Raw genomic sequence first — 23,969 nt, forward strand, 5'->3', positions numbered from 1 at the left:
GCACAGCTCATCACATTTACTATACAAATATTTTACTGTAAAATTACTCTCTTTCAAAGCTTCTCTTAAACATGCGTAATCTTGTTTCTATCATTGTTGTAGTTCTCTCACTTGTGTTCCTGGCATAAAATGGTGTTTGTGTTGTAGGTTTTGCAGCTGATTTCTCATGCCGATACAAGTCAGGCGAGAAAACGATTTGTGCGTAATTCGTATGGTAATCCTCACTGAATTACCTGCAGATGAGGTAATTTGGCTGTATAGCTAATTATGTAACTTACTGAGAGAGCGCATATTTCGAGCACGAATTGCAAATAAGAGCTATGTAAATTGAGTACGAGTAGAGGCGTCAAATTAGGCATTTACTAGCGAATATACAAATGTACATACAAAGACAAGAATAAGGTGCATTTCCCGGCCCGTTCGGCTAATAATTGGAATCCAAACTGATTATAATTAGTTCCAATGAGTTTTTGGGTGGCGAATACCTCAAACGCATTTTGTCATTTGTACGTAATGTTAAATTTTGCGCTTTCTAATGCCTCTCCACGACCCCTCTCTCTATTTACTTAATTCAGCACTCATTAGAGAGTTTTGTATTACTCACAAATATAAAAAAATGTATGCAATGAGATAATTAGTACATTCTATTTAGAACTAATGCACCTGATCGCACTTACTACCACCCAATCAGTGAATCAGTGAGTGGGATGCTTGCACGAATTACTTTTCGTAGAATCTATCCGATAGTGACCGATTGAATAAATACGCAACCAGTTTCTTCAAACCTCATACATACAGCCATGGACAGAGAAATAGCACACTTATAATATTAAAATGTTTATTACTGTAATGTTTTTATATACAGGCGTAGATCAATTATTTGGTCATGTGTTGTTAGTCATATCAATACTCTTTTGATCCCGTTCGAAATTTACCGTTATCGGTTCGTCTCTTTTTTTTTTAATCACGTTTTTGTTGGTATATTGCACATTCACCTTGGACAAAGAAATAGCACATTTTCAGTTTTGTTTCTGCATTCATTCTTAAATCAAATATTAATCAGTCAATTTGTTGAAGTATTTTGTGCAAGTGACAAAATAAAACATTTTTTTTAAATATGGGTCGAGGAGTACATTGCACTTTTAAAAAAAGAAAACTTATTTGGATTCTTTTGAAAAAGACACCAACAAATCGAAAATTGCCGAATTACTAAATCGATCTAGTGCTATTAAATTGATTCAAGCAGAAAGCCTCCGCCCCGTAAAACCACGCCAAGATTAGATAAAATTATTGTACGGAAATGTAAGGCCGATCCTTTTAAGTCCTCAAATGCCATAATGACGGAAATTAATGAAGAGCACAATCTTGATGTATCCAGTAGACTTTGAATGAAGCCAATTTGTATGGAAAAACTAGCAGGAAGAAACCATTTCTTACAAAAAAAAATAAAAAATATCAAAGCGCGGTTGACATTTGCAAAGCTGCATCAAAGCAAGGATGTACAATTTTGGAAAAGAGTACTATGGAGCGATGAAACTAAGATTAATAGGATCGGACCTGATGGAAAATCAAAAAACCAAGCGTACAACTCAAGGTACACTAAGAAAGCAATTAAGCATGGTGGATGAAGTGTTATGGCCTGGGGGTGCGTTTTCGTGGTATGGCGTTGGTCCATTGGTGCGAAATTTGCAAAGAATAAAATGTTATTTACCATATATCGATGGTTTTCGAGAAAAGTGACATAATTCAAAAATACAAAACACTGAGGTGGGTTAGTTTTCTAGATAATTGACGCGCCAATTCGATCACCTGACAAAACGACACTAACGCCATCTCTCAGAATTGCTTCAAGATTCGCTTATGACGCTTTTCCAGATAAAAATATATAAACTCTGTAGTTGATTTTTGCTTTTAACAGCAAAACTCCGAATTTGAGTTAATTTTGAGTTGTGTCGCTTTTCTCGAAAACCATCGATATGTTCTTTAGTGAAGAAAATGAAGTTAGAGGCGAAGTTAGTCTTGTGTGCTATTTCTCTGTCCATGGCTGTACATAGCCATAGCTGTAAATAGTTACATACGTATGTATGTACATATACTATTGGCGAATGCTAACAACAAGTTATTTTAATGTTTCTTTTTTTTTTTTGTAATTACTGTATACTCGCATTAACACTGGTCACCGGATGCACAATGCGATAATTAAACAAAAAGTGGCACTTTGACGAATGTGCATTTTTAATTGCTTCATATTGTATACTATATAAGTGCATACATACATACATACATATACATACTTACATATATACTACATACTATCTGTCCATTAGTTTTTCCATAATTTTATCATTTAGCACACAGCTACTTACACAAATACCACTTATTACTTAAGTAATATAATATAGTAATTCCCGTTAAATAAAAGCACCAAAATTTACGACTGCCAGCGACCGACTAAATAATCAAAATCCAAATCAAACAAAACTGAACGTAGCTAAAGAAACTGAATGTTTGTATTGTATGTAAACTAGTTATACTTGTTTCTTTTTATTTTTTACAATATTTTCCTTGAAACAAAAACATTAAAAACCTGCAGCAAAGATACTTATTTTGTTTTCTTCTTTTTGATAGGGAAATATCAAATAAATAACCAACAACCAGCATCATCAGGCAGTTTAAGTTAGAATATGCAGGAAGCTTATTTAGTAATGTGTCTATGAATATTTTATTAAAAAACCAGCTGTTATTAACTCCACTAACAATTTTCAACAAGAACAAAGAGAGGTGAGGTGGCATATGCGCACGGTCATTGGTCAACGTTAGACACGAGCTCATAGTGCTCATAAAAGCATGTACGCATGTACGAGTATAAATAAATACATACATATATTCATAAGAGTATTTACAGAAAGAGTTCAAGAACATAACGGGTTGAAGGTTTGCTAACAATGACGAACACTGAATTTGTTTAATAACTCTCAGAGCTCTCTGAGGCACTTTAATTTGATACGCGAAAATAAAGCAAAATAAGGGCAAAAGGAAAAAAAAAACAACAAAATCACAAGCAAAGTAAAGACAAACACTAACAAATATCTGAACGGTTTAGAACCAAAATTATGCAAGAAATACGGAAAACAAATGAATGAATAAAATTTGCATACGTACAAAGGAAAACTTTGTGTTCACATTTCTATTTTCGCGTAAAAAAATTTATATACAACTGAAAGGTCGAGTATTTTTAAGCGCAGTGCATTGCTAATAGTCAAGAAATTTATGTGTAACTTTGTGCACTTAATAAGTCCAGCGGTCTCCTAGCGTCCGCTCGATTCAATAAAATTACATATGTATGTATGTACACACACACATGTGTACACATTTTACTCTTTGCACAAAAAACTGTTGGACAAACTTGACTAAGGACAAATCACACCATCACACAAATCACGAAACGATCAAAAATACTGGAGATACATATGCATGTATTTATGTATGTGTGCAATACATGTATGTTCTGAAGAAAAATTCATTTATTTGCAAGGGGTATTTGGGAGAGTAATTCTCAGAACCAGCCACATAAAACTCAGATAAACATAATTTAAGCATAATTGAAAAATAAAAAAAATCACTCAATTTTGTAGATATAATGAAATTGTAATTAAACCATTCTACAAGGAAATTAGCAAAAGTCGGTTTGGTTGTCTAAAAATAATTTCAATTTTATAACTTTCATTTCCTTTGGTTTTAGAATTTTCAGACCTCATTTCAAAAAATTTTTTAACCACTTCGAGAAACAGTTCTCAAAATCGGTTTTTTTTTGTTTGTTTTAAATTTGCAATTTCCAACAATTATCTTCTCATTGTTGTCATAAGTGCCCTATAGTAGAAATCAAGTAGACATAGGTACATATGTATGTACATACATACATATGGTCGATTCTGTCGTTCTCTTTTGCATTTAATTTAATTCAAGGTGACATTGATTTTGCATTTCCTTTGCAACGCATTAACTTTCTTCTTCCGGCGAGAAGTTTAAGAAGCTCTTACCCCTTTTCTCCTCAACATTTTCAAAATGAATTCTGATTCCAATGCAAGTGCATTGTGCTCGGACTCTCCGCAAATTTAATGAGATCTCGAATTCCATACCGTTACTAAAAATCAATTATCCTCTCACTTAACTCGCTAATATAATTGTTATTATTTTGATCAAGTTGTTTTTTAGTTTTAGCTCGTTTTATTTGTTATTTTATTAATAAATGAGTTTACATTAGCACTAAGCCAATAGTCAGTGAGAACTTTTGTGTTTTTGTCTAAAATTAAATAAATAAATATGTTTACACATAGGCCTATTTATATTTTGCTTGACTTTTCTTAGACCGGCCGTTCTGTCGAGAGGGGAATGCGATCTCGCAGTGGTTTCAAATTCACTAGTATAGGTGCAAGCTCTATCGGTGTTGCGTGAGCATCTACATACACACATACCAATGGTTGAAGTAAAAAACATGCGGAATGGAAAACATTCTCTTTTATTTCTTTATATTGAATTGAATAGTCACGTTTTTTGAATTGTAAGAAATGTGCGCTTCATTTCAAAAGCCTCTGGCGAGCGATTTATTCACCGGAGATTAGAATAATTAACAAACAATGTATGTATGTGAATATACATACATATACCTAAATATTTATGCATGTGTATGCATGCATGTGAACGGTTGTGCATACTTGCAGTATCAACAAGTGGAAGTAGAATGTGATTGTTGATGATGAAGTTTTTTTCTGTTTTTTTTTTTGAATAAATAATACTCGTGTAGGTACATATGTCTTCGTGCGTAGAACTAGCGTTAGTGATAAAAATACATATGTATAACGAAACTATAGGTTTTCAGCGCTACTATTAACTAGTATGTAAACTCGATATGGTTAAAATTTCTGAATTTAGTTAAATAATAATTTTTCTGTGATTTTACGTGATTTTAAAGAAATGCAAAATAGAATTAGTGACTCAGAACTGATTTTCACATGCATACCCGGATTGAAAGTTGCATAGAAATGGGCGTTTAATAGATTGTTGAGTGGTGACTTAACACAAACAATATTTATCTTAATTTAATCAAATAGTAATACGATGTGAGTCCTAGCCATTCTGAATTTAGCTGTCACCATCCCGACATGACCTCACCGACGAAACCGCTGGTTCTTAATTCAATTTACGATGTATAGAATGCGGAGTTGTGGCTAACATCAGACCGTTAACTGGCTCTCAGAGAATTCGAAGGAATCTGCTGATTGGCTGACGTACCGGGGTCATGACAGCGGTTTGTGTTGGTGATATACAAAAAAACAAAAATAACACAGCTGATTGGATGAGTGTGTGAATACGTGTGATATGAGTGGGCAGAATTCTGCTGCGTAGTACCCCGCTGATGTGGCAGCTGAAGTTACTCTCACAATTTCGCTTCGGATGATAATCTATCATACTCTAATCGCTTTATCGGCTAACTTCGTTATCTATGCGCAACGATTGTTAAATAATTTTTTCGAACTCCACAAAGGTCACATCAACGATCTGTCACCGCCCATGGTTTTAGACCATACAGAAGGATGGGAGACTTGTGAGTATACTTAAGATGTGGTTTTAGTTCGTCGAGAGAGGTTTTTATTTGAAGCTGAGGTTACTATTAACTAAACTGCTAAAAACAAGACAAACAGGGTTTGATTGAAAAGTAATGAGCTTTCCCGCGCGGAGCGTCTGCCAAGCGATCAACCGAATCGGCTGGGGGAGAAAAATTATCGTTGGACCTTCCCCTTCCAATAGAAACCGGCCCCAGTTCGCTGGCAACAGCGGTGCAGTCAACATAGCTCCGCGCGTGAAACCTGTTTTAAAAGTGTGTTAGGATTTTGCAGTGGCGAAAATGCAGCGATCGTTGAAGCAACGTTACTCGATCAAATTTTTCGAGGCATCGTCCACAAGGAGTTTGTACCTCCAGGAAGCACTGTGCTCCTTCGGCTGAAAAACCGCGTCGCCCGGGTTCGGCCCGACCTCGTCAACAATTGGACCCTTTATCACGACAATGCGCCGGCACACACCGCCTTCCTCTGCACCTCTGCATTGGCCAAGATGAGGGTTCCGGTGCTTCCCCACCCTCCCTACAGCCCAGACCTGTTCCCTCCGGATTTCTTCTTGTTCCCGCGCCTGAAAAGAAAGCCGAAGGGAGGCGTTTCGACTCCATCGAGGCGATCCAAAAAACTGTGACAGCCGAATTGAACGCGATTCCGGCGGATGAGTTTAAAAAATGTTTCCTGCAGTGGAAGGACCGCTACCAGCGGTGTATTGACGCTCAAGGGTCCTATTTTGAAGAATATTAGTTGTATGTATAAGCCAAAAGGTTTAATAAAACTGCTTAAAAAAAATAAGGCTCATTACTTTTCAATCAAACCCTGTATTCGGTTTTATTTCTTTGTGCAATTCATCAAACGCAGAACAAACGCTGTCGTTGTAAGGGCCGATAATAACAAAATGATCATCCGGAAACTATGATATTTGTGCGATTGAGCGCTGCAGCTCAAACAATATCAATATCGGAAATGTCCTTTCCAGCTTTAAAGAAGCTAGTGGCATCGCTCACCATCTTTTTGCACACGCGCGAGAGTTTTGCAAGAATTCTTAACTCAGACATTGCGGCAAAGAGGCAACCTCTTTTTATTATAACTTTAAAGCCGCCAAAGGATGGGTGTGTGTTGTTACTTTTCGCGCGGGTCAATTCCAAGATTTGGTGTGACGAGAATATATGGTAGATTTAGTCCCGATTTACACAGGGAAACATTTTGTTTAAGGGAGAAGGATGAACGGAGAAGAGAGAGGAGGTTTTTGTTTCCCGTACTGGCGACACCTTTATGCTTAAAGAAGTAAACGTCAGAAGCAACGAATGTTGCCGAAAACCACTTTGCCCGTGTGACCGCGAATGAAACATCAAAAGAGAATTTCCAGTGTCTCCCTTCCAGTTATCTCTGTGTAGGGTCTTACACGTCCTAAAGCCACACTTCTAAAGGTTTATAGGACTTCATGTATGCACCTAAATATCATAGTTTGCCGCCAAACTAGAATAGCCCAACTGGCAATCCGGCGGATAGAGACGTGCACCCTTCACAATTCAAATGTACACTGGACGTCGGTCGATTGTCTTTATTAGATACTCTTTCTCTTCGCCTCGATATTGCAGGCTTCTACGACTACCTGAATTTTCTGACAGTATTTTCGAGCGCGAGTTTTATTTTGTTAGCGCTCGAAATATTCATAAAACCTATCCTCCTTAGGATAAAAAAACCCTATCATAGTAAAAACTATCCCTCTTCTCTATAGGCGCAAATGAGCGAGATTAGTACGTGAAACGGCCCGCAGTCTTTGCTTTGTTTTGTCTATTCATCTCGTACAAAGTCATAACAGTTTTTGTTTAAGCGAGTACATCAACTAGCCAGAGGCAAATTCCCCTCTAGTGCATCGCACATAACAGGTGAACGTTAAATGTTCGTGCCGGTAGTAAACGCAGAAGGGAGATTTCCCCTCCAAGGCTTTGTTTATTTATTCAATGCTGGTTTTTTTTGGGGGAGGCCCCAATCTCAGGACACAACTAGATTCTGGGGAATGTTGGCACGTTTCTGAGGTGATTTGTTTACTTCGAGTCGAATATGTCGCAGAGGTCTTAGCATTAATACTACTTTTGTTTGCGTATACTCGTATTTATCTGAGTATTAAAAATAACGAATCGGTGTATACTAGATATTTACGCATTTGTTATAGTGTACATAGTCATATCGCTCCAGTAAAAGTTTTGTTTGTAAGCCCTCGACTTTTTTTTACCTAATATCTGCACATACATATACATACACAGTATGTGCATTTATAGATATATATTTACGAGTATGTATGCTTTATCATGTGATAGCAACTTTTATTTGTAAACAACACTAAATAAATAAAACCAATGACATTATTTTGTTGCATACAATGTTACATACTTATATAGTAAATACTTAGTTACATTTACATACAAAGAATATTAATTAATACGATCTAATAATAATTGAAGCTAATGCAACTCACACAGAGCACTAGAGTTCGAGTCAACGAGTTCTAAAAATTTAAATGAGGCATAAACAAAAAAAAAAAACATTTCTTTTTCAATATAGTCTCCTTCATCCAATGATTCTTCAATTTCTTGATGTCCTCCAAATAATAGGAAATCACGAAGCACTCAAAAATTAGGCTTCAGTCTCATCAATGGCCTCCTAATTTGGCTCAAATCTCTTTATGCCGAGACATTTCTTCATATTTCTAAACGCAAACAGTTGCAAAGGGGACTCACTAAGCGCTGAACGAGAGGACAATTCGTAAACTAATGGTGCTCACACTCACCAACGTTAACGTAACGATGAAACAACGATCTACGATACTACGAAACGGGACGGTGTTGAGAATTCATTTACGTGGGGCTCCCATTAGTTTCATCGTGTCCGCTGATACAGGCGTACGTTTACGTTGGTGAGTGTGAGGACCATAATTCATGAAATTTTGCAACCGTGAGTGAAAACTTGTGCGCTAGTGCGTGGTATTTGTGGAGAGAACTCGCCAAATGCGTTCGTTTTTGCTTGAAATTGGCGTCAAATCTGGTGATTGTTCTACTCTTCTCTTAAAAAAATAAATAAATAAATAATTGACGCTTACTCCTCGTATTTGTGGTGTGCGTATTGATGTTGTTCCACAAATGGAGGAACCTACAGTTTGAGCCGACTCCTAACGGCAAATGGTTTTTTATGACCTTTCTCATGGCAGACACTCGGAGGTTTACGATTGTCTACCAAGGGGCAATCGCTATTAGAAAAAAACGTTTTGTATTGTTTGATTCGAACCTACGCACTCCTAAATGATAGTGACCCACCAACCTATTCGGCTCCGGCGGCCGCTACTCTTCTGTTGTTGTTGTAGCAGTATAAACATCTCCCATACTTACATACGGGGAATGCTGCTGGAGTTAGAGTCCTTGGCCGGATATAAATGCGGGTCGTTTCGGTAACGTAGAACCGACTGTCGTGGAAACGCCGTTACTCTTCTCTTGATATTCGCTGCAAATGACACCGCGCGCATCTCTAAAACCAACTTTCACATTGACTTTGTTGGCAGATAGACAGACTCATCACTTTGGCTATTTGCCTCTTCGATTCATCACGGAAGTTCCACTATTTCGACTCTTGGATGCCCAAAAACTCATTCGGATTGTACGATTCAACAGAGACGAGCACTTCTAGACTTGTTTAATGGTTGTTTTTGTAGTTAAATATGAGCAAACTCGACACCCATCACACAGATATGTTTTTCTTATCAGTGAATTTCGTGCAATTTCACTCGCTGACCATCCAATAACACACCGTGGATCTTACTGATCATTTCCGGTGGAGGGACATGTTCTGATTCCCAAGTCTTATTGATCCATCCTCGTAGTTGAATCCAATAGCAGGAGAAAAACAAGAGGGTGTTCGAAATCAAGCTGAAATGGTGAATTTTTGCTCAATAACGGGTCTTCTCAACTCTATTAAAACGAGCCTGCGATTCTTAACCAAAAATCAGAGAATTCGCTACGGCGAGAGCATAATATGAGATATAAGACACATACATACATATGTATGCATGTTTATGTGTATGCAAGTAATTGATATCCAACCAGCCAAATGCGAAGCGCTCCGAAGTCAAAGTGAAGAAGGACTCCCACAGCAACACCTCGCAGAAGCGTTCCGATTATGGAGTGAAAAGGAAGTCCCTAAGCGCATCGCATAGGAGCGTTTAGGAGTCACGTTCTATCACTTTGTTGTTAATTATTATCTTTTGTATTCGCTTCTTAAGTATAAATAATTAAAATAATCCCAAAACACCGCATCTATGATAACTTCGAACAATTTGTGGATCCTTTTTTACAAAGACCATAGGCGTATAGTGGAAACCGCACGGAGTCTTTGCGGGTTTATTTCAAGTCTAAAACATACCTATAGTTTTTACAGACCTCTTAGAGCTAAGTTAGGTTGAGAGACATTCTAACCTCTCATATTGTAGAGCTCCTAAAACGTCTTAGTGCTAGTGTGAGCTTAAATTACTACAGATAGTTAAATAAATAAATTAAAAAGAGAGTTTAGACACACAAGAGTCAAGCGGAATAGAACTCGAGATCTCATTGAATTATCTTAGAGCGCGGGCAGTAGGAGGATTACGCGCATAGTTCGTGTTAAGTTACGTGAGTGAGCTTTCTGGCACACAAAAATCAACCATTTTTCCGGCGGATATATAATACATACTCCTTTGTGACCCCTTTCGGAGCCTCTCTAGGAGGGTCAGGGCAATCCACAGGGAGTCCTAATTTTGCAGCTTACGGACTTCGCTAGTTGGCTGCGTACATACAATAATTCTAGTTAGGTTATACATAATTCTCATCATAGGTATCTAAGTACTCATATATGTATGTATGTATGTATGCGTTATTTCTTTAGCATTGTCTGTAGTTTTCTAATGATGATGTGTATTTTTGTATTTGGTTGAAATGTTCGCTTCATTTTCATTTCTAACACACCTGAATGCTACTAAAGGGACTTGTATGCATGTAAATGAGTCCCTGGCGGTACTTTTGTTGCATTATTTTTTATTTTATTGAATCGGCAATCGCAGCTTGAAATTTCTTATGTACACGTATCCATTACGGCGCATACGAATAATGACTGATCCGAGTATTATTGTGGTGTAATTCATGAATAATAGTCAGCTGGGGAATAGATGAAATCAAGTTTTTTTAAGATTCCGAGTTATATACAGAAAAGTAATTTATCAATTTACAAGAAATGGCTGGCCGTTGAGTACTACTACTAAAAAATACCAAAAGGTCTTTCTGGCACTTTTCGGGTACGAAGAAACTGCAATTTATTTTTACCTAAAATGTTTGCTAAGGTGCTCTTTGGTACAAAATACAGGGAAAATTCTGCTTTGTAACGGATTTATCGGCTGAGAAGGTCATTCAATCAGATCGAAAGTGGCGAAGCGGATATTTTAAATTTTATTACTACGCTAAAGAAGTGTCGCCTAGCTCCCAAGCGACATGCTTGGGTCAAGGCTTCTTTATTATACCGTATTCTTTATTAGACCGTATTTTACGGGATGCTGCTTTGCGTATACCAACTTTAAGCGATATGATTTGAAAAACAATGGAATTGCGTTTAACAGTTTGGGCGACAAGTGGTGAGAAGCACGACGCTTGTCTGTTGACCGTTCTACGACGGGATCAAACCATTTTGGCGGTTTTTAGGCTGATAGAAATATTTTATTTGTTCTTTGAAATACTTTTTTGGAACTTACTTCTTGACCAGCTCTAATCTATAATCTATAAAATGAATCGCAAATGTGTTGGTAAGCGCATAACTCAACAACGCATGGGCCAGTCTTAACAATTATTTTTTTTAAATGTTCGTCGAAGTCCAAGGATGGTTTGTATGGCGAGAAAAATTCGAATAATTTCCGGGAAACCCCTAAAACAGCCCTTTCCTTTTTCCCATACAAATATTGCGCGTTCGTGTGTGTGTGCGTGTTCGCGTTCACACTAAAGTGATAATATCGTGAACCCGGGTGGGCAACGACAGGTGGGCATTTCCACCACTTACGACTGGTAGCGGCAGGCTAATCACCTACCCTGCCAGAAAACAAAATAGATTAACGAAACCAACGCAAGACAAAAGTCTTGTCGAGGCCCTATGCTCCTGAGAGGAGTGATCAAGGAAAAAAATGCGTGGATGCATGCATGGAAATTCTATGACCTAATCGCAAATCATTTCGTACGATCCCACCGAAAGAATGCCATTTGTAAAAAAAAACCGATATATGTACATATGTATGTGTCTATCTTTGTTTTCGATTTCTTTGTCGTCGAGTGAAAAATTAGTGCTGCGCGCAAACAGTTGACAACAAATTATTCAATAGGTGTTTCAATTTCATTTTACATCAATGCACAAATACGTCTGTAGTAAATACTCGTACATAGTTACTATGTATGTAAGTACAATAAATAGTACGAGTAAACATTTGGAAAACTAATTGAAGATACCAAACGATAATAAATGATTACGAATTGGCGAGACCACAAATTCGACGGGAATGTTTTAAAAATATTGCCATGACGTGTTCCCATTGTGTTTATGCAATATGCACGTAAATACTATTTTTATACAGATCCACATCCCCATACATACATATATACAGATTTACATGCAATTGTTTATGCAATTCTAACCTTAACAGACTTTCGAAGAATTCGATTTTCTTGGCGCTGGGCAATGAATTGAATTTGAGTGGAAGCCAATAACAGCTGTTGTATTGATGATTTGGTAGTTCGCCGCCTCACACTTCATTGAATTTCACCAAGGTGCTGTATCTGCATACATAGATATACACATCCATACGTACATATGCATGTACGTACGTATGACAAGCGGTGCATACAAAAGGAATATCAGCAAGAAAGCTTTGTGCTTGCACAATTAACTTCGAATTGTCTATGAGGTCATTAATTTTCATGCGCAAAATAGGCAGGGATAATTTTTACATTAATTTTCAATTAAACTTTTAATGAGTAGGTTTTGTATGTAGGCGTGTATTTATAAAGGTATGTATGTATGTAGTAATCTGTTTATTAAATGCGCGAATATTAATTTATTGCGAATTAGCAAGCCTCAGCATACAGTTATTAACATTTGTATGTATGTGTGTATCCGAACAGGATGACCTCGCCCAATAGGTATTAGCATCAAGAAGTACAATAGTGCCTTCTCGATAAGCACAATCAATAAATTCCAAGGTTTCTGAAGGAAGCAGAGTTGTGTCCTCTTGCTGAATTCGTATAAAAAATTTAATTTATTTTAAACCATATGCATTTTAATCACTAAGTTTTTTTGAAAAACTTAAATATTATTTTATTAATTTTATTTCATTCGTAGATGCAAATTTTCTTAAATAGTTTTTTATTTTGAATTGAGAATATCATCTGCATGTACATATAGAGGGAAATTGGCTTTATCCTAGGGTAGCACTAAAAGTTTCTAGAATCTACCACTTAAATGGCATTTGCCGGCTGTATCATTTTATAATAAAAATCGTTGACAGATTAAATATGCGGCATATAGTCTCGTTTTAATAGCATTTTTTTAAAACGAACATTTTCGGAAAAAATGGAGTTCTGGGCAACACTTTCGTGCAGTGATTTTTTGCGAAATTATAAAGTAACAGTAAGTGATACATTTTCTTTTAAAGAGAATAAGCCAAAAATTACAGGCAAATCTACTAAAATGACAGCTCTTGAACAGCGACAACTTTTACATGTATTTTGTTTTTGTAAAAGTGGTTCTTTACGTCAAAATTTCCATGAGAAATTAGAAAGAAGCATACCACTTGGACAATCAAGACGCAAAATCGCGAATTTAGATGTTTTGGTCACACCATCATCAATGAATTCGTCTTGGGTGCCCGGAACTTAAGAAACAGCCGATTCGTTTATTTTTGTTGTCTTTATTTGAGAGACGAATTTTCTGCAACAATTGGCATACATACAGTGTACTCACGCCCTCTTAAGTGAACACCTAAGAAACCGAAAAAATTGCCCGCTTATGAAAGAAGTGTAAAAAAGTTAAAAAAATATTATGGGAGGGTTAAGCTGTTACGGAAGAGTTGTCCATTCAAAGGAAACAAATTTTTAATTTTTTTTAAGGATATGTGATATGTACTGGAAAAAGTGTCCGCTTATGGGAGGTGTCCGTTGGAAGAGAGTAAACCTGTATACGTGTGTTTGCGTTTGTAGGCACCATTGCCAGATTGGCAGCTTTTTCGCCAATTGCGCGACATTTTTCCAGATGTTCTCTGAAGAAATGTCAAAAATAATAGTCAGCTTAGGAACTGATGAAATCAAATTTTTTTGAAACTCTGGGTTATATGTATATAGAAAAGTAATTTATCGCCCGGCGCTTTTAGAAAATGTTACTATTTGTCGGTTTTTTTTCTTCTGGCACGAAATCGTTCGAAAACTTGAAAAAAACATTTGCTCTTAATCGGCACAATTTTTTTTTACTAAGGAGTTTTCGTTACCGTGGAAGAAAGAAATATGAATTCATCAGAAGAAGCAATGGTTATCACTGTCGTTCCACCTTCCTGCATACTCGCCGCCCTTGGGGGTAAAATCATAGTTCTTTCCTTAAATCCTTCAAGTTTTTTTCGCCTATAGGAACGGATTAGGTTCGTTAAGAACGGACTCCGATTTTTAATTATCTACTGAATTCTGTCGTTTACCTAATGCATATTAAAGAGAAAGTTTGGGGATATGGGTCGAAAACGTTAAATATGATTTCGAGTTCAACGTGAACCGCCGCGCGAACTGAATCTAGGAAATCAAATTTAAAAATTTTTGTTAGAATTATGTTCTCATAAGTTTAGTACGGCATATTTGGAAGAGTTAAGTCTTTAAAAAGTACATATGTACAGGGTGGTTCACTTAGCGTTTGAATATACCTACACAAATGGACAAAATTATTCACACACCAACTAATTCCACTAAATAAGCTGTATGTTAAAAATAAATGAATATAATTAAAAATGTTATTATAAGAAAAATCTACATTTTTATTCTATATTTAAAACTAATATAAACTTAATAAAACGTTCACTTTAAACTTAAAACTTTCACTTTTCTATAAATAAAATATTAACAAAAATCATACGATCCCTTATATTTTTAAGGGACAAAATTATTCACACGAAATATGAATTTTAATTTTTAACTGATTTCTCTTTTCGAACAAAGCTTTCGAATAAGTCCCGTTATGAATGAGTAACTATTCGAAACTTAACTTCTCTGGTAATTTCAAGTCTTGCTTTCGCGTTATTAATAAATCATAAGTCGAAAACAAGCAGACCCAACTGTGACTCTCCCAACTCTATGCCAAATCAAGCAAAATGGAATGCCTACGTAATATTAGTATTACTTTCAGCTTAATGCTTTATTTGTGAAATAATTTTGTACCTTAAAAATAGGAAGAATTCTGTGATTTTTGCTAATTTATTATTCATAGAGTAAAGTTTTTTTTAGTTTATATTATAGTATTGTAGTTTCAAATAAACAATGAATTTGTAGATTTTTCTTAGAAAAAAAATATAAAAATTATAGTATGAAAAATTAGTTGTTGTGTGAATAATTTTATCCGTATGTGTAAATTTGTAAAAGACGAATGAAATTGCCAAGGAAAGTTGGAAATAGTATCCAATTTCATATATCGAAGTATTTACTAAATTTGTGCAAATAAAGAGTAATAGAAAAATTAACCCTCCGTTGAAACACGTTTTTATAACCCGGGTTTGGAAGCTACCTGGAAGCTCAAGTCGTTAGCTATAATAGAAATATGTTAAGGGGTTATATACAGTTAGAATGTTCAAAAAATCGGTTTTTTTAATTTTTATTTTTCTTAATGTAAATATATTTAAGAATACACACAGCAAATTTAGTATCGTTCCGGTGAATATTTTCGAAGTTACACAATTTGAAAAGGCGTTTCAGAGTGCTTGAAAGTACGACGCGTTTTTCTCGAAATGGTGTTTTCAAAGTCGGTGACCAACACTATTTTATTCGAAAACAGCTACACCGATTTGTCTGAAATTTCAACACGAGCTTCTTAAATATATTTTTTAGTAAAGAATCGGAGACTTTTTCTCATCGATAATTTTTTTTTCTTAAAAATTTAAGGCCAAAAGTTTGGTCAAAAATCGATTTTTTTTTTAGAAACCGCCATTTTGTCAAAAAAATTTATTATGCTTATTCCATCGATTCCTCACTAGTTAAACATTACTTTAACGAAATCAGTTTGGCTGTTTAATTTCAAGCACCCAGTTCAGAGGAATAGTGGTCACCGCAAAACGTCTTTTTTGAGAGGAGCTCCCGGAGATCAGCTGTAGCTCCTTTCCAAATAAATATGTTTACTAATTTTAAGTCTTAAATTACAGTTAGAAGGTAACATATTATGTGTATAAATTTTTAGATCAATAAATTTCAAAGTTTTCTCAGAAAAAATTCTGAAAAATTCGCTGTTTTTCGGCTTTCAAACTTTATAACCCCTTAAATTCACGTCCAAGGTCGAAAAAGCCAATCTGGCCAGACCCGAGAGCCCAACGGATGGTTAAATTGGTTCAGTGGGAATTCAATATTTTTCATTGGAAAGCGTAAATTTTGTCATTACACCAACAAAACAAAATTTCATCCAAATGACTTCCACGGCTGGCTTCTATCTAAAATCTAATAATTCGGAAACCGACTTTCAACTTTGTTTAAGTGAAAAGCGATCCACTTTGTGAATTGGTAATCATACACTAAATATCTGCCCCCTCACAGATATTATTTTGGCTGTCATCACCTTTCACTTTGGTTGCAACAGTATATTGTTCAGGCATCTCTCTTACATTGTCTCAGCCATCTGTGCCAGCGGAGGAGTTCAGGTCGCTGTATTGGGCGTATGCACAGTAAGTAGACGAAATAAATAAATAAATACATATTTTCCATGTGACTGTCTTCAAAATCAGCTGTTGAATGTGAGTTCCCACTTATAATTTTCACTCATTTTCGTCGTGTTGTTTTACGAACGTCCGAAATTGGAGAAAAAATTCCAATTATTTAACGCATTTCAGCTATGGCAGGCGCATTAATTACTACAACAACGTCTACTGTATACATAACAAGAAATAATATTATTGGCATCGAAATCTGACAGACAAGTGTAAAATGGTGTAAATATGTATGCATGTGGATAGTACGCAAATCGCGTATTTACGTAGAAGAGGCACGTCGCAGAGAATATTCATGTGCATATGGAATATTCAGTTATATACGCATGTATATGTATGTAAGTGTATGTGCTTGCTGTTGTAAATCTACAACGCCTATGCAAATGCATATGTGAAGGTATTCTATGAATAACTACATACAAATACTCATTTACACACACATACATGATTTATTTATAAGTACATACATATGTATGTATATGTAACGAATAATAAATGCAAATACTATACATGTACGTCAGTGTAAGCACATACAAGGTGTGTTTGAAAAGTAAGGTGACTTTTTATTTTTTTCGAAAAATATTTATTTATTTTATTTATTTATTATTAACTACACGAAAAATTAATCTTTAATAAATCACTTGCAGCCAAAAACTTCATTAATGATTGGAAAGCCTATACAGTCAAGAGGTATTGGAGTGAAAATAAATATGTTGAACGTTATAAAAACTAAGGCTTTATTCGGCTCCTTCGCACCACAAGATCTATTTAAATTTCTTCGGAGATCGGGCGGATTTAAAGAAAATTAAAAGGGAGTCCAAGTGTAGTACATTGGACTTAATTAATGTCTGTGCTGTGCGTGGAGTTGTCGCGACAAAACATAAAAAAGAAACAACAACAACAACATACAGAATTTTGGTTGTATTTATGTATACGTTTTATATTCCGGCATTGTGTGGTATCGTTCAAATTGGCGAAGTAATGCCGTCATCTTCCGTCTTATCAGATTCAAAGTAATATTCGTCAGAACTGTCACTACGATACTAAGGTATCATCTCTAGATCGCTTAGCCTTCGTACGTAGGATAAAATATATAAAAGGCCTGCTGGTTCCTCTGGCAGTGACCCTGAGAGACTGAATTGACGAACTGAAATTCGTTCTGACTCTACCGTCGTCTCACATCGTAAGTTTGTTTACATTATAAGGAAGATAAGACTTCATCGCTAATGGCCCCTAATGCCTTTGAATGAAAAGGTGATTCTTTTACTATACCTATGCGTATCTTATCGCTCAGAACGACAGACGTCGCGAGCCCTACAGCTACGAACTAATTTGGGCGGCTAAATGCCGACACGCGTCCGGAATGGTAAAACGGCTTAGGCGGCTATATGCCGACACTCGTCCCCAAAGGATTAAATGTGGCAATACGAATGATGTGCTTGACTAGGTATAGACCGGTTTCCAGGCTGCCGACTATTTCCAAATCATTCAAAGCTAACACATGGGCTGAAAAGTCAAGGGCCTAACACATAGATGGCAGTAGTTTGATTGTATTCACCTTTTTTCAGTTAGTACCAACCTTAAAACGACAGCTGTTAAAATTTCATGATATTCTCTTCATTAGCTCGAGAGTTGTCGTGCTAAGAGTGACGCTGCTTTTAATATTTTCAAAAGAGCGGATCAAAAAGAATTTCGTGTTTTAATTTTGCACTGCTTCTTGACGGGAAAAACTGCCAGTCAAGCGAAGCGATGGCTGGAAAAGTGTTATGGGGACTCCGCTCCATCAGAAAAAACAATAAAACAATGGTTTGCTGACTCCAAAGTTGTTCGTAGAGACACCGATGATGCGATGATGCAAAGCACAGTGGACGTCCAAATGAGGTGGTAACACCAGAAAACATCACTAAAGTCCACAAAATCGTTTTAAATGATGGAAAAGTGAAGTTGTGTGAGTTAGCTGGCATCGTTAAGATAACAAAAAAACGTGTTGGCTTTATATTCCATGAGCGTTTGACTATGAGAAAGCTCTGTTCAAAGTGGGTGCCGCGTTTGCTCACTGTTGACAAAAAACAAGAAAGTGTTGATGATTCTGAGCAGTGTTCGGCCATGTTCAAACGTAATAAACCGGAAATTTCACGTCGATATGAGACAATGAATGAAACATGGATTCATCCCTTCACTCCGAAATCAAAACGATCGTCATCTGAATGGACAGCAACTGTTGAACCTTGTACAAAGCACCCGAAACACAACAATCGGCTGGAAATGTTACGGCCGTCCTCGGTATTTTGGTATGTGAGGGGTGTAATATTCATCGACTATCTCGAGAAGGAAAATACCATCAACAGTGAACATAATATAAGGTTATTAAGCATTAAGGTTAAGGGGCGTTTGAACGGCGATATTGCAAAGAAACGTCCGCATATGACAAAGAAAAAAATTGTATTTCATCAAGACAACGGACCGAGTCACAAGTCAATCAAAACAGTGGCAAAACTACCTGAATTGAACTTCGAATTGCTCCCACATTCACCGTATTCGCCAGATTTGGCTGCCAGCGGCCGATAAGAAATTTCGCTCGAATGAAGAGATGATCGCTGAAACTGAGGCCTATTTTGAGGCAAAAGATAAATCGTTCTAGAAAAGTGGCATGATTGCGTTGTTCTTGATGGAAATTACATACGTTGATGAATAAAGCTAATTTTGAACAAAAAAAAAACGTTTTCTTTGTTAGGGCCGGGACCTTTCAGCCCATGTGTTATTATTAAAAAAAATGTATACTTGTTACCAAAAGATGTAATTTCTTTCAACCACGTGGTTTTGCAACAGGTGAGTCCACAGTTTCCAACCTAACCGTTTTCAAAGAATATTCTATAGAATCATTTTCACCTGGACTTTAAGTAGTTTGCAGTTACACAGATTTTTCCAAAAACTTTTGGCGCTGTGTCACATAAAATTCATTTATGAAAATTGGACTCCGTTGGCTTTCACTCGCTTTTCCCTTCAATGGCTAAAAAACTTTTCTGCGTGAAAGGTGTTGTCTTGCTACAATTCAGACCGAATCTTCGGCTCCCTTCATTGCTACTTCTGCCGTACTTCAAGGAAGTATTTTTGGACCCTTACTTTTTCGTCTTATTTCTAAATGATAATAGAAGCTGCCTTTGATTTGCCAGGCACCATTAATACGCAGACGCCTTGAAAATGTTTGCTGCTATAAAAAGGTCAGATGATGTACTTCGGATTCTGGCTGATCTAAGGTACTTCTCGCTCTTTGGTGCGCATATTGATGTATTTAAAAAAAAAATAAAAAAATAAAAAATAAAAAAAATATGTTTTCACGTCACTTACTCGTGATATTCTACAATTGTCGCACAATATCTCTAATAATGTGCTCCAATATGTGGAGACCTTGGAGTAATTTTTTACTCTCCAAGTGGTGCACTGAAGCACAAAAGCCAGTGGACCATATCCCGATCATGTGTAGATGACTACGGAGTTTGCAATGGCCTGTGAGAGTGACCGTGAGCATTTTCAGTTTATCCTTGGAGAGAGTTATGAGACATGTAAACCTCTTTTGGTTGCACCTCCCAGTTTTTTGATACATAGTTTCGATAGCAGAAAATCGCCAAGCACTCCAAAACACGTCCTACCTTTGTATCTATGTATCAAACTAAATTAAATATGCCGTATATACATGGTGCAAAATTAATCACTCTAAATGAAGATTTATAATTTTTGCAAATGGTGTCGTACGTCCAATCATATTTGACACTTGTGAACCAGACAGCCGCGGTATACAAACAGACAAGCAATGGAGCGCATAAAGATTAAAATAAAGATTTCCATCACACAAAACCTTTTTGTTTTTTGTAGTAAAAAAAGCTATCCGAAAATAAAATGGAATTATTAATTTGCGTAGTTGAAATGGTAAACATACATACATATGTATATTCAGGACATGCATATGGATGTACATTTGTATGTATCAACATAGCAAGATAAAAAAAATGGAATATCGAATGTACGTTGCCTGCGAAATTTTCTTGAAAAAATCAGCTCTTTCTTGAACACACTTCGTATGCACGCACATATGTATGAATATTTTAATTATAAATATTATAATAATGTAGCACACTCGACAGGTTTAGGCCGTGCTTCTTCGCCGTTATGCAGTGTAACTTTAGTCTACAATTTTCCTAACCAAAAAATTGGCACCTACAGCCATACAAGCAACGGCCGACATGTCATGCACAATCATGCTTGGCTACAGCGTCTGCCGTGTACATGTGTGCTCGTATCCAATATATGTATGTATGTACATACCCACACTCTGTGCTTATACATATGTATGCACATTTATATTTTTATGATCAACTACTCCAAAGTGTTGTTACGACGAACACACCTCCCATCCGCGCTCTCATATCATACTCGTATCGCACCATCAGTACGTTTTTGTTTTTGCCCCCACTTGATGCACCCACAACAACAAACTGATAGTCCCATATGTTGACGCTTGTCAACGTTACGGTTCGTCATCGTCGCTTTCTGCTTTTTATTGTTGCTTTTTGTTCTTTTTTTTTGTTTTATGCGGTAGCTTTTGTAAATAATAGAATCATTTGGCAACTGCTACGATGCCGACGACATTCAGTTCTTTGACCCAAATTATGCGTTAAAATAAGATAAACCGAAAATAAAACGCACTCTTTGTTAATCTTATACGCCTCCCGCCAGCCGATCTCCACCCGACAATTACAAATCGTGCCTCCCCAGCTTTTAACGATTGTCTACCGACCAATCTCCTGTCGTCGCATTTTGGCGTGCACTCTCTCTTCGACGTTTATGCGTTTCAAATATTGGTGTCACATTTTATTTTTAAATGGGCAACTTTTTCGTTGTTGTTTTTTTCTTATGTGTTTTCATTTTTTTTTTTTTGCTTTGTTTACTACCATCGGCACAATGGTCAATGCGTCGCCCTATTTGGACATATCAGACGCAAATTTTGTTGGCAGATAATTTCACCCAATTACAGATTTGTTTTTGTTTCGCATGAATATTAGGGTGTACTTATTTCGCATCTTTGGTATTAGTTGCAGAATTCGGCACTTCTCTTAGAATTACGCATATTTTTTATTTTTTAAATCAAACTATTCTAAGGTCTGTCCCCATACAGATTTTGTGTTCGCTTCACTTTGATAGCTGAGATAAATAAATGCATTTACACCGCTTCTCGGTGCTTAGTGGATTTGGCAGAATCAGTTATTGAGGCGACGTAACTTTGGAGTAGTCTAAATTTTACGCTTACAAACAATTCCTCTTTTTATATCCTTCTCTTTCAATATTCACTCTAACCTAACTTTTAACTTTTGTAAGCACAAGAAGCGCAAAATTATTCATCCATCTTGTTTTCAGATAACTTTTTGACTGATTAAAAAAAAATGTTTTTTAGCGAAAGAAGTTTTTATGTTGGCCTCTACGTTTGTCTATACTACTCCATCTGTTAGTTAACAAGTGTCAAATATGATTGAGGTAGGACGCCATTTGCAAAAATTATAAATGTTCCGATAGAGCGATTTATTTTGTACTACCTTATAAAAGTTGACTAAGTTGACACTTTTATCTTAATTTTCAAAAGGAAGAAGGGGCTTTGGATTAGATGATGACGACCGCTTCAAGATACTGATGGATTTCACCAGGTATATAATATATTATATTTAAACCCACAATATCCGCGGAGTGAGAGCTCAGATGTCCAAATCTTTGCCCAACGAGATTTCACCTCATTCTCCACAGACAGCTTCTGCAGAAAAGACGTAAAGCAATCCCTAATCGCACCACATGCACACCTAACGGACAATGTCCGGTAAGAATAACGACCAAATTCGAAAGTTGCAGCTTTGTTGGCTTTAAAAGTTCCCTCGAGCGCCTCCAATCTACCCGTGGCCAGAAGGATCTCGCGACTTTGCATGTTTGCACAATAGCCCAGCGCTCGCTGAGTTGACGCGAGGCCATCTTTCCAGGAGTACACCACAGGTCACCTGTCTAGCCATCGCTATCATTCTTGGTATGGAATTATATTAACATTAATATTTATGGTATACCCTATGATCAAAAAGTACCCCGAATGTTTAATTTAAACGAACAGCGCAGGACTGTAAGACACAACACTTTTTAGCGTCATCGGATCATTAGTGTCTGCCTGGCCGGCCGGAAATGTGGGCAAACAATTCTTGAATTTTGCATGATGATAACGCGCCATCGCACCAAGCCCCAATTGTGCTGGATTATTTGATCAAACACCAAGTAAATACCATCATGCAAGCACCGTATTCACCTGATATGGGCCCAAATAGAATGCGACGAAGGAGCTGAAGGCCATCCCTTCGTCGGCCTACCTAAGTGGATTATACGTTGGCACATGTATATTGCTTCAGGCGGGTCATATTTTGAAGGAAATAAAATAAATTTACCTGAAAATTAACTCTGTTTGTTTTATTTAAACATTCCCGGTACTTTCTGGTCATAGGCTAAGTATTAATGGCACCACCCAACTCGGCTTCGTCTTTTAGCGCCACTTTCGTCACATTCACAATGATTACGAGTATTTCGCCTAGTTTATTTTATTGGATGGTTGATTTCGAGGTTCTCGTACCTAACAAATGATGTGTCTCAAGAAAGGAACGCCCTAATGTACATATTTATATAATTAAATGTACTCTTATGTATGTTTGTATGTACTTCCGCCCTTTTAATTTGCCTGATGGCGTTAGTCAACTTTTTGCTCAAAAACATAGACATAAAACTCAATTCGTTTAAATATTTATTGCGTAGTATTTATTGTGGTACGTAGTATAACACTGGGCTACACAATAAAAGCAAATTCGATGCCGAATTGTTAGGTTTTTTTTCTTTTGTAGTTCCTGCTCCAAACAATGTAAAACAAACGAAAAGAGTTTAAATGTAACATTTTTCCTCTATTTTTTTACTGGTTTCGATTTTTAAATGTTTAACTGATTTTGATGACTAATTTGGTGCGCCAGTTGACAGGAATAGTAATAACCTCAAAGCGTGTCTGAAGTTTCGTTCTCACATCAATCGTTTAAGTGCAATGGGCAGAAGATTAGAGAGTTTTTAGATTTTTGTTTTTTTCTAGAATATAATTTTTCGTCACAAAAAAATACGTAAAAAATGCAAGGAAATGCAACAACATTTTTTTCTTCATATGAAGCCAATATTTACCTATACAAGAAAACCCACACAGCTGTACAAAATAAATATAAACAATTTCTGCTTGTAATTCTTCTCATTCAAATGAAAGTTGAGATATTTCAATAAAACTCAAAATGTCTGTTACT

General features: G+C 36.4%; 1 protein-coding gene across 3 annotated transcripts in view; it reads right to left on the reverse strand.

The window, feature by feature from the left end:
• The window catches only part of LOC128857136 (uncharacterized), a 54,463-nt gene that overhangs the window by 17,091 nt on the left and 13,403 nt on the right, over positions 1-23,969 (reverse strand). The window contains exon 1 of one of the 3 annotated variants that reach the window (XM_054092730.1): positions 2,299-2,320. The exons of the other annotated variants lie outside the window; for them this stretch is intronic. Coding sequence (XP_053948705.1) covers positions 2,299-2,300 — 2 coding nt within the window. The 5' untranslated portion in view covers positions 2,301-2,320. Of the gene's footprint in view, positions 1-2,298; positions 2,321-23,969 lie in introns of those variants that run through there. 3 annotated transcript variants of the gene reach the window in all.

Source organism: Anastrepha ludens, chromosome 3, assembly GCF_028408465.1.
Source record: "Anastrepha ludens isolate Willacy chromosome 3, idAnaLude1.1, whole genome shotgun sequence".
Classification (NCBI taxonomy): Eukaryota; Metazoa; Arthropoda; class Insecta; order Diptera; family Tephritidae; genus Anastrepha; species Anastrepha ludens.